This window comes from Coniophora puteana (assembly GCF_000271625.1).
Source record: "Coniophora puteana RWD-64-598 SS2 unplaced genomic scaffold CONPUscaffold_7, whole genome shotgun sequence".
Lineage (NCBI taxonomy): Eukaryota > Fungi > Basidiomycota > Agaricomycetes > Boletales > Coniophoraceae > Coniophora > Coniophora puteana.
In genome coordinates, this window is record NW_006913059.1 from 111,271 (window position 1) to 121,743 (window position 10,473).

At 54.6% G+C, this 10,473-nt stretch overlaps 5 protein-coding genes across 5 annotated transcripts; 3 read left to right on the top strand and 2 right to left on the bottom strand.

Annotated features, from left to right (window-relative positions):
- Positions 1–431: 431 nt before the first annotated feature.
- On the top strand, positions 432–2,654 carry CONPUDRAFT_137501 (sterol esterase). The gene is made up of 3 exons (XM_007770992.1): positions 432–680; positions 751–1,010; positions 1,073–2,654. The coding sequence occupies exons 1-3, from the start codon at positions 582–584 to the stop codon at positions 2,091–2,093; spliced, it is 1,380 nt and encodes a 459-aa protein (XP_007769182.1). The 5' UTR covers positions 432–581; the 3' UTR covers positions 2,094–2,654.
- A 291-nt stretch (positions 2,655–2,945) lies between these two features.
- CONPUDRAFT_165762 (DUF1479-domain-containing protein) lies at positions 2,946–4,941 on the bottom strand (the record flags this gene model as incomplete). The annotated part of the gene is made up of 7 exons (XM_007770993.1): positions 2,946–3,265; positions 3,328–3,381; positions 3,442–3,538; positions 3,604–3,926; positions 3,994–4,381; positions 4,446–4,506; positions 4,570–4,941. 7 exons carry the CDS (start codon positions 4,939–4,941, stop codon positions 3,097–3,099), a joined length of 1,464 nt encoding a protein of 487 aa, XP_007769183.1. The 3' UTR covers positions 2,946–3,096.
- Positions 4,942–5,282: 341 nt separating this feature from the next.
- On the top strand, positions 5,283–6,427 carry CONPUDRAFT_82534 (uncharacterized protein). The gene is made up of 3 exons (XM_007770994.1): positions 5,283–5,556; positions 5,608–5,900; positions 5,959–6,427. The coding sequence occupies exon 2, from the start codon at positions 5,678–5,680 to the stop codon at positions 5,873–5,875; it is 198 nt and encodes a 65-aa protein (XP_007769184.1). The 5' UTR covers positions 5,283–5,556; positions 5,608–5,677; the 3' UTR covers positions 5,876–5,900; positions 5,959–6,427.
- CONPUDRAFT_154215 (MFS general substrate transporter) lies at positions 6,412–8,882 on the top strand (the record flags this gene model as incomplete). The annotated part of the gene is made up of 16 exons (XM_007770995.1): positions 6,412–6,569; positions 6,618–6,655; positions 6,716–6,725; positions 6,775–6,828; positions 6,891–6,912; positions 6,985–7,133; positions 7,194–7,375; positions 7,437–7,454; positions 7,506–7,578; positions 7,642–7,692; positions 7,749–7,827; positions 7,879–7,922; positions 7,978–8,306; positions 8,361–8,517; positions 8,582–8,771; positions 8,829–8,882. 16 exons carry the CDS (start codon positions 6,412–6,414, stop codon positions 8,880–8,882), a joined length of 1,608 nt encoding a protein of 535 aa, XP_007769185.1.
- A 46-nt stretch (positions 8,883–8,928) lies between these two features.
- Positions 8,929–10,024, bottom strand: CONPUDRAFT_124863 (Metallo-hydrolase oxidoreductase; the record flags this gene model as incomplete). The annotated part of the gene is made up of 3 exons (XM_007770996.1): positions 9,574–10,024; positions 9,299–9,522; positions 8,929–9,224 (listed from the first exon to the last, which is right to left on the bottom strand). The coding sequence occupies exons 1-3, from the start codon at positions 9,984–9,986 to the stop codon at positions 8,929–8,931; spliced, it is 933 nt and encodes a 310-aa protein (XP_007769186.1). The 5' UTR covers positions 9,987–10,024.
- Between the last annotated feature and the right edge of the window lie 449 nt (positions 10,025–10,473).

Below are 10,473 nucleotides of genomic sequence, written 5' to 3' on the forward strand. Positions count from 1 at the left end.
AATCAAGCCATGCTCCCCTGATGATAGCATTGGCCATCGCCTTCACATCGTCAGTGGGCCCCAAGGGGGCGTAGGCGTATATAAAGGAGGACTTCAGCGTCTCTGGATTCCTTGTACGTCTGGCACGTATTCCCTTTTCGCTATGTTTTCTTCTTCTTCTCTCTTCCTCCTTTCTTTCGTATTTATTTCTTCTTTCGTGCGGGACACTGGTGTCCTTGCCGTTCCTCTCTCTTTCAGACGAAGTGATGGCCCAGTCGTGTCCCTCGGGCAGGGATCCTACCAGGGTGCTTCGGTCAACGGGACCGAGTCCTTCTTGGGCATGGCCTATGCTCAAGCTCCGTGCGTGTTCTTTTCTGCACCCGATCATGCTGCGCGCAAGGGCGTCTGCTGACCATGGATATATTCTTTCCAGTGTTGGAGACCTCCGTCTCCGCAGGCCCCAGCCGGCGTCCAACTTCACTGGTGTACGCTCGGCCACGCAGTTCGGCAACGCCTGCCCCCAGCAGGTGCAACTCGCTCCTGGCGCCGAGTTCCCTCAGTCCCAGGAGTTGATCGGCGTCCAGGAGACGATCGCCCAGCTCATGCCGTCCTCCAACACCACCCAGTCCGAGGACTGCCTCTACATGAACGTTGTCCGCCCCGAGGGTACACAGGCTAACGCTTCCCTCCCCGTCGTTGTGGTGCGTACAGTTTTCATGCCCGAGCATGTTTAAAACATAGGGGCATATACTGATTCCGGATGTGTTGCAGTGGATTTATGGCGGTGCCTTCGAGACTGGCGACGCCTCCGCGTACAACGGAGTCCCTGTCGTTCAACGCTCTAACGCTCTTGGCTCCGATGTCATCTACGTCTCCTTCAACTACCGCGTCAACGCTTTCGGTTTCTTGGCTGGCAAGGAGATCAAGGAGGCTGGTGTCGCTAACCTGGGTCTCCACGACCAGCGCCTCGCGCTCCAATGGGTCCAGGATAACATCGCCGCTTTCGGTGGTGACCCGTCCCGCGTTGTTGCGTACGTCTGCTCCCGTTCATCACTTTGCAGACCTTATCTGACCATTGCATCCACACCTACAGCTGGGGCCAGAGTGCCGGCGCCATCTCAATCTGGATGCAGATGCTCGCCAACGACGGTCAGCTCAACGGCCTGTTCAGCGGTGCTGTCACCCAGTCCGGCTTTACCGAGGCGTTCCACGACATCTCGGAGCAGCAGCCCGTGTACGACCAGATCGTGTCGCTGACGAACTGCACCAACCCTCCTCAGGGCAACACTACGCTCGACTGCATTCGTGCTGTTGACTACCAGACTCTCGTGAATGCTGTCAACCAAGTTCCACCTCTCCTGTCGTACCAGTCCCTCGACACCTCGTTCCGTCCTACCATCGATGGCGACCTCTTCACCCGCACCCTCCGTGATTCGATGAACGGCGACCTTTACGCCAAGGTCCCCATCATCGGTGGCGACGTCGACGACGAGGGCACCTTGTTCTCGCTCCTCAACGCCAACGTTACCACGGACCAGGACTTCCTCAGCTACGTCCAGACCAACTACATGCCCCAGGCCAACGAGACGCAGATGGAGGTCCTCGGTGACGCCTATAGCTCTGAGCCCGATCTCGGGTCGCCGTTCAACACTGGTACCAACAACACCCTGACGCCGCAGTACAAGCGCATCTCCGCTGTCCAGGGTGACCTGTACTTCCAGATGCCCCGCCGCTTCGCGTTGACGATCGCGTCCAAGACGCAGAAGGTGTGGTCGTACCTCTACCGCGCGAACAAGTACTCCGCCCTCGGCACGTTCCACGAGTCCGACCTGCAGGAGTTCTACGAGCTCACCGAGTCGCCGTCGTTCGTCGGCACGGACATGCTCGTCAACTTCGCGTACAACCTCGACCCGAACGTGCCCGCTGGCGGCTACAAGGGCTCGCCGCAGCCGGCGAGCGGGCTCGTGAACGTGACCTGGCCGACGTACAACTCGAACGAGAACGGCACGCTGCTCACGTTCGAGCCCGAGGGTCAGCTCAACTTCACGCAGGACAACTACCGCCAGAAGGAGTTCATCCTCCTCAACGAGCTCTCCGACGCTTTCGGCTGGTAAGCGCGCCCCGCGCTAGCCGCGTTGCCGCTCGCCTCCCGACCCGCCTCGTGCTCCCATTTCGAGCTCTTTGCTGAGTTTTCGAACGGAGTCGCGTTGACGGACGGATGAACACACTGCCTGGCTGGACCGGTGGACGACGGATGTACGAGGGGCGCTGGACTCGACTCTCCCGTTTCCATTTCATGACCACAACCCCCGAAACGCTCCTGACATCACGGCACTGGTCTGCCTGCGCCACGGACACCGACTGGGCATGCTGCTAAGGGCCCGCTGCACCGTGCGGCGGACGCCCGGGGCACTGTGGCGCGCGCACCGCCGACGCTCGCATCCGTGATGCAGCGTCGACGGCCGCGTGCCACATGCTTTTGTATGTCACGACAACATAGCAGTATCTCGTTCGCTCATGACCACGATATCTACACTTCGTCTGTTCACTCACCGGTTGAGAGGGCGCGGTTTCATACTTTTTTTGGACACTCAGCTTACCTTCCAGACCGACCCCACGCCCGGGGCTTGATGCTCGCGGGCGTGGAACATACTCCCGCACGAAACTAGTTACTCTACCTTTACCTATATAGTGAATAGGAATACGGCGGCAATGTACCAGCTGTTCTAGTATGTGGCTCTTGTGTGATTGTGAGGTCTCAGCGACGTAAAGTCGCTTGCTCAGTATGAGCTCAGCTGCTTTGGATCCGCAGGGAAGCCCAGGTTTGCATCAGATGGAGGCCATATCACAACTTGCAACAGTACTAATGGTTGCCAGTAGGCACGAGATTGATGTTCGTTCATCTTGTGATACGGCATTGTACACTGATACATCAGACAAGAATATAATTACGTGGGTCGTTACACATCATTATGAGTCAGGGTTTCATCTTTGGATTATACTACACCACAGCCGTTGTTGAGTTCACTATCAATGACCGCTTCATCATACCAACGAAGATGGATATCGTCCTTCGCGCGATGCAGAATGTGAAACATCAAAGGCGTTGCTGTTCCCTTACTGTCCGAATAGAGCCGCGTTCGCGGCGTCCACGAGTGGAACCAGCTCGGGCGCGTGCACCTCGAATGGCATAAAACCAAGCGCGCGGTGGCCTTCGTCGGTCTTGATGTCGCGCGTTGTACCGCGCTCGGGGAATGTCGACTCGCCCGCCGACGCAGGGAAATCTCTGCGAATAAACACGAACTGTTACCATGGAGGGCCTCGCCGAGGTGAAAGATTGGAACGTACGGTGCAACGTGCCCATGAACGAAGTTCACGCGTTGGTCGCGGAGGTACCGTGCGCTGCAAGTCGACGTCGTAATATAAGTTTCTGCATATCCGATGAAATAAAAGGAAACGTACTTCTTCATGCACAGAGGTGCAGCCGGTATGTACATCACCGACGAGAGGTTCTTCCCGCCGTGGTACCCTTCCACGGCATGCACTCCGTCACAGTGCCCTATGTACGGGAATTTATTTCTCGGTTAGCGCCCTAGTCTCGCAAAGTGAGAGAAAGAAGCGTACAGTATACCTGATCCCCAGGACGAGTCCTCGGGATCGACACCATTGTCTTCTCGAGCCTCAGATGCGGATGGCTCTCCACGCTCAGCTCCTGCCCGGAAGCGCCAATCCGGCTCCCGGGGAACATCGCGCTGTCCAGGTCCAGTTCCCAGTCGTCGGGATGCAAAGACCCCGAGGACGGGTCGCGCGGGCGGAAGAAGGGGCGGAGGATGACGTACGCCGTTGCGAGGCGGAGCATGGGCAGCAGCTGCAGGGTGCCCTCACCCGCGGCGTTGTGCGAGATGGAGGTCCAGCCTTGCCAGGAGCGGTGGGCGGTGCACTGGTTTCTGAGGGAGTCGTTAGCTTTCTTGTCGAGAAATCCGAGTGCAGGTGATGAGGAAATCAGAGACTCACGGGACACCGTACAGATCCTGCTTCGCTCCCAGTCTCCACCTGGCATCGTACGGATCATATTCCTTCCAGCTATCTCCTCCGCTGAGGATCTTGCCCCATACTTTACGATACACAGGGTCCTCCCACCGCTCGACACAGCCGCCGTCGATGTGCGGGCCGAGCACAAACGAACGGTCGCCTGGCTTGCGGAGACGCAGACGATCATAGTATGAAACCGGGGTGTCATAATCCACGAGGTCTTCCCCATCTGCTGAGGCACGAGGGAGCGAGGAGCCCCAGAATTTGAGGAGGGCCTTCTGCGTGTTGAGTACGGCGGGGTGCGTGCGTGCACGGGTCTGCGCTTGCGTGTTGTATAGCTCGTAGGCTTGCGGGTCGTGGCTAGGATACCCTGGATGGAGCGAACGAAACTTGTTAGAAGGATTGACACATGAGACTAGCCGCTGATGAAACACCTTGTATCCCAGGGTGCGCTTTGACAAGATCCTTGAGAGACGTCTCCCATCCAACGGCTTCCTATCCGTGCATGACCTCGTCAGCTCATGTTTACCTTTCCGTCCATCGGCTGATCATGCTTACCTCCTCGGACACAGCACCTTGCACAACCACACAGCCCGCGTCCCGTATGATCACTTTTTGCTCCTCCGATATGCCCTTCTCGATGTCCTTGTAATGGACATGGGGAATAGCATCCCCGCCTTGCTGTGCTATCTTGGCGGTGTGCACCTCAAGAGCAGCAAGAACGCCGCGCCAAGATTGCTCGAGCTGCTCAGGTGACGTGCCGAGCTCAGCAAGGATAGTACGCTTGAGCGGGAGGAGGTGGTCGGAGAGAGGAGCGAGCTTCGCCGATGGACCAACGACGCGGCGGTCATCGAACGGCTTGTCTGGCTTCGAGGTACGTCTCGTGGCATCGGAGGGAGGTGCAAGCGCGCTCGTAGCTGTTGGAGGCATACTTCGCTAGGGTTTGAGCTTGGATACTTCGAGTTTCCGAGTAAGCTAAAAAGTGGGGGGAAGAATGAAAACCAGCCAGGCTTCATTCGCTTCGCTTTATATAAGAGATAGATGGGTCCATTGCGCCTTTATGAGAGCGAGAATCTTCTCCCGAGAAGTTAGAGGTCACTGGGCCACTACAGACTCCATGTTGGCCAGGTGTACCTTCATCGCTGCAGTGTTGATGGCAAGAGGGAGGTGTTAGACGCGTTTGCCCCTATTTGCGGGGAAAGATACTTTGTATCCGCTTCCGAAATTATTCCGACATTTACCCGTGTTCTCTCTTTCCCTCTCCCGGCCATCGTCTGCTAGGTTGGAGAGGACCTTGCCCTGCCTCCTCTCTCGTTGCAATCGTGTCTTTGGCTTCATAGGTTTACTCATTATACTGGAGACAACGTGGGATCCACCTACCAGGCTGAAGCAAGTGCGACGGAAACCATCCTTTCAGCGTTTTCATGGCTCCAGCTAAGGCCGTCAGCCTTCATGAATTGTCATCTTCGTCAAGAGTTTGAATGAGGCTTCTTCTCTATGCTTCCTCGTCTGTGCTGAAGGCTGAGGGTCGAGCTGAGGTTGATGGTGAGTTCCTACTGCGATCTTGTCATTACCCCGCGTTACACGCTCGCCCAGACAAGATTGACGAAACCTATCATTGGGCCCTGGTCTACTTGGATTTGCATAGGGGGTGAGCAATGCCAACATGCGCCTGATGGCTAGTGTATCCCGTGAAGGTGGCGACCATCGTCCAAGAGGCTCTGGTGTACCTCCAGGACGTCATCGACTACGAGGAAGGTACGGCTCTCCTCAGAGCAGTCGCCATTACCGAGCCCCCACGCCCCCTTCCCACAATGCTATCGCTCATAAACGTGTCAAAGACTCGAGAATCCATGCGCCATGAAGACAATCGGTTGTCTTGTTCTCACGTACGTGTTCACTACCTCAGAGCGGTCAACGATTAAGGTAGACTTCGCTGGTGAACAGACATCCTACCTGGGCAAGTTTTCATACAATCAAGACGTTACGGGTGTACTACCGCGGGGGCTCGGTGAATGTGTGAGCTCGTCATAAGAATTTCTCTCGTCCTATGTACACCCTCTGTTCACGTCGTGCGATGGTCGCCTTGTTTTGTCTTTTCAAATTGTCAGCAATTAAACTGTTTTTGAGCACAGAGCGCACACATCGTCGCTGCGCAGACTGCTGTGCTTTCACACAGGGCTCAAAGAAGCTAAAGCGCTTGTCTCCAACCTGCGGCGCCCATAGGCTTCGTCGGTAAGTTGTATGACATTGTTCCATAAGCTTTGGCGACAGGCACGGGCTTCTTATCCACCAGTCTATATTTGTCTCCCGTAGGCTCCATGGGCTTCCCCGTTCTATAAATCTATGGACGCTCACTCCATCGCTCTCTTCTTATCTTGCACTCTCAACTTGCTCGTCATGAGCTCAGAGTCGACATCGGATATTCGGTCGCGACCCACATCCGTGAAGGATGGAAAACACGGAGTTTCTATTTCCACCAAAGAGGTCGATACGGGCGCACAGCTCGCAGCAGGCTTTACAGGCGAACTTGATCCTGAGGAAGCCCTGCGCATCCGGTACGTTCTCTACCGAGTTGTGATCACTGGTACTGATCAGCACTCCAGGAAGAAGATTGACTGGCACATCCTCCCGCTGATGTTCAGTGAGTAACGCCATGCGCACACCTGCTATGCTGATGTTCGGGACACCACTCGTTCTTTAGTGCTTTACTGGTGTGCAGGCCTTCCTCTATCTGTGTCAGCGACGCTTATCACCTCATAGGGTTCAGTTCATGGATAAGACGACGCTCGGAAGCGCAGCTATATTGGGGATAGAGTACGTCCACTATCTGAGCCCGGGTCTCTCTATCGCCTATCTTATCTCGCTCTTTAGGCAAGATACGCACTTGTCCACTTCGGAGTAAGTTTGATCACGAGTGGTATCATTGTTAGCAAGTGAACGACGCTAACTTGCTTAAGGTACAATTGGTAGGCGACCCTGCGGCGCTCAGCTTGGCGCACCGAAGCAAACTCGGCTAATGCGGAAATCAGGCTTGGAACTGCATTTTATCTCAGCTACCTCGTCTTCGAGTACCCGCAAAACTTGGCGCTACAGCGGTTTCCCGTAGGGAAATGGATGAGGTATGTTGTTCAGATACAGTACCGTCGGCTCCGAGGGCTACACCTAAATCCGATCATTAGCCTGAACATCTTCGTATGGAGCATCGCGCTCGCGTGCCATGCCGCGTGCACGAATTTCGCGGGGTTGCTCGTCGTGCGCCTGCTTTTGGGCGTCTGCGAGGGATCCATTACGGCTGGGTTCATGATCGTGAGCTCGATGTTCTACACGCGTAACGAGCAGACACTGCGCGTTGGCTATTGGTGTGAGTAGCGTTCAACATCTTTATCTGTCGAAGCGTAGTAATATACTTATTCCGTTTGTAGTCTTGATGAATGGAACTGGTACGTTTGCTAGAAAGATCAATTAGATGGCATACTGAACGCTCGACGAAGCCCAGATTATTTCGGGGTTTATAAGTTTTGGATCGTTACATATCCAGACAAGTGGCTTTCAGCCCTGGCAGTGGTAAGCGTTACTGTGATTGTCGACGCGACTTAAAGTACGACTTTCATTGACGCCCTCCGACAGGCTTATGATCATCACCGGAGCGATAACCTTTGCCCTGGCAATATGCTATTGGTACGTCTAGGTTGACGTACTGCTCCCCATCGCACCCAACATTGACCAGGGCTCAGGTTCTTCTTTCCGGATTCTCCGACAAACGCTTGGTTCCTTACCATGGATGAGCGCGTAAAAGCGGTGCAGAGGATCAAGGTGAGCGATACCAATGCAATTCCATGCGGTGTTAGTTGATTCCGTCTCCAGGAAAACCAAACAGGCGTAGAAAACAAGCACTTTAAGAAGGAGCAGTACGTTTTACGACCTGTAGTCTTGCAGTCAACTCGGTATTAAAACCTACCCCAGGCTCATCGAAGCTCTCCTCGACCCCAAAACATGGATATTTGCGCTCTTCTCTGCGCTTGACAACGTCCCCAACTCTCTCACAAACCAGCAGCAGCTCATCATGGCTTCCTTCGGCTTTTCAGACCTGCAGACGACGCTTCTCTCCTGCGTGTCGGGTATTGTCGAGATCGTCACAATATGGACGGGCGTCACGCTCGCCGCGCGCTGGCCAAATGCGCGCGCGTACGTTGGGGCTGCGTACTTCGTGCCGACGCTGATCGCAATTATGCTATTGAATTTATTGCCATGGAGCGATAAGGTTGGGCTGTTATTCTGTCAATGGTTGACGGGTGCGTGCATTGGACGTTTGTTCGGTTCTCAGGTCTTGAAGAGTGTTGATACAGGGATAAGCATCACCGGCTTCGTGCTCGCGCTAGCGTGGATCAACAACGTCACCGCGGGACACACAAAGAAGGTCGCCACGAATGCGATTCTTCTATCTGCGTACTGCGTTGGCAACGCTGCCGGTCCATTTATGTGGCTGGAGAAGTACAAGCCGCGGTGTGTCCCGAACACTTGTCGTCCTTGATAATAACCACTCACCTCCCTTGCTTGCACACGTCAGAAATCACGTCCCGTGGATTGTGATTGCTGTATGCTACATCGCGTGTCCGCTCTTGTTGCTTCTCCTTCGGTACATTCTCGCACGCGAAAACAGCCGGAGAGATGCAGAGCCTGAAGACGACGCTTACGAAGAAGTGTATATCGAGCGCTTGTCAGAGGACGGAAAGCTCGTCCAGGTCCGGGTCGACAAGGTACGTTCTGCTTTGAGCCCATGACGAACCATAGCTTGTAGGCTGATTGAGGACTAGGAGTTCCTGGATTTAACAGATAGGCAGAATCGTGATTATCGATATGTACTATAGGCCACAATACCGCATTTTTGGATTTGAAACTTCTCGATCTAGTGGCCTACGCAAGGGGCACAAACTTTCCGGGGAGAAATACATCCTTATCAATGTCTTCGTGTGCGAGTAGCAGTTGGACCCTCGGCATGTCCTCCAACGCCTTGAGCTTCCGCATCGTATCGCGCGTTAGCTCAGGATCCACGTGGGCGCACATTATGCCGCCATGACCATCATCGTGGGACGCGAAGTCTCGCTCGCCATTAAGAATGCTTCTATGGTGTACGGTGTCACCTACTAGAAGGATCCAAGCGCCATCCGGAGATGTGCGTGCTAGGACTGCGACATGCCCGGGCAGATGGCCTGAAATCAGCAAGGTTTCACCAGTAAGTCATCTTCAAGTAAGAAGCGAGTGAGGACAGAAATGCCGAACGCACCGGGCGTATCAAGAACATACATGCTCCCGTCCCCGAAGAAATCGTGTACTCTCAAGCCGCCGATGGAGGTTTCCCATTCGGTGATGAAGTGCATGCGTTCTGCGGGCGCAGAAATGGGAACGACAATGGGTTTCCGTGTCTGCAGATCCTCTCCAGCTATAGTACCCTTAGCCTCAGCGCCAAGGATGAAATCGGCCTTCGTGAACGGACGTGCGTCTCCGATACTAGAATCTTCAATACTGGATATTAATGCAAATTTCAGGGAACGGACTCACTGATCCCAATGTAAATGACTAATAATAACGACATCCACTTCTTCCGGCAGCACCCCTCCCTTAATAAGTGAATCCTCAACACATCCATCACCCGGGAATGTATGGTGCCGAAGTAGGCAGGGCTCATCTTCGTCGCTGGAAAGCGCCTTGTTGAAAGCCTCGAAACCTGGCAACGTCGAGAGGTCCTCGCGTCTGGGGATGCCGAGATCATACACGACCCTCCTTCCGGACGCAGAGTGACGCAGGAGGAAAGAGATCGATGGCATATCGATGCGCTCGCTTGAGCCTTTGGGGATGCCCCCAAGGATTAGCCAAGCAGGTAAAGCGAGTCGTCCGCCATCGAGAGCCGAGACGTCCATGTATGATTGGTTTTGCGCGCATGGCGGAAGTGATACAGGCGATCCAGAAGACATGTTTTGGCTTTGCGAGAACTCGACAAGGGGGAGACAAACACTGGCTGAAGGAGGCAAGCGCTTGCAAGAAGCTGGAAGTGGCAAGAATATAGAGGATGTGACTGAACGTCAACAAAGATATCCACAACTTATGGGCGTATGCCTGCTTAGATAAGGCCCCGAAGACCTTCCGCCAGCACTGTATTTTCGGGCACCATTTTCTCAAGCTATGGCAGCAGTTTGACCCTTGGCGTGTCTGCCAATACGCCTTGAGCTCCTACACTGTATCACGCGCCAGATCAGGATCCACGTGTGCCACCATGACCATCGTCGTGGGATGCGAAGTCTCGTTCACCGCGATAGATGGTCCTGTAGTGCATGGTGTCGTCTATGAGAAGGATTCAAGACCCTCCGAGGGCGTGCGAGCGAGGACTGTGACTGAACCGGAAGGTGACCTGCAGAGTCAATAAATTGACCCGGCTATTTTGGCAGCGACATATTTTGGCTC

Excerpts from the sequence above, each read along its gene's own strand:
- CONPUDRAFT_137501 (XM_007770992.1), top strand. The coding sequence starts at position 582 with ATGCCGTCCTCCAACACCACCCAGTCCGAGGACTGCCTCTACATGAAC. Across the intron at positions 681-750 it reads CTTCCCTCCCCGTCGTTGTG|TGGATTTATGGCGGTGCCTT; the intron begins GTGCGTACAGTT and ends GATGTGTTGCAG. Across the intron at positions 1,011-1,072 it reads GACCCGTCCCGCGTTGTTGC|CTGGGGCCAGAGTGCCGGCG; the intron begins GTACGTCTGCTC and ends CCACACCTACAG.
- CONPUDRAFT_82534 (XM_007770994.1), top strand. The coding sequence starts at position 5,678 with ATGCGCCTGATGGCTAGTGTATCCCGTGAAGGTGGCGACCATCGTCCA.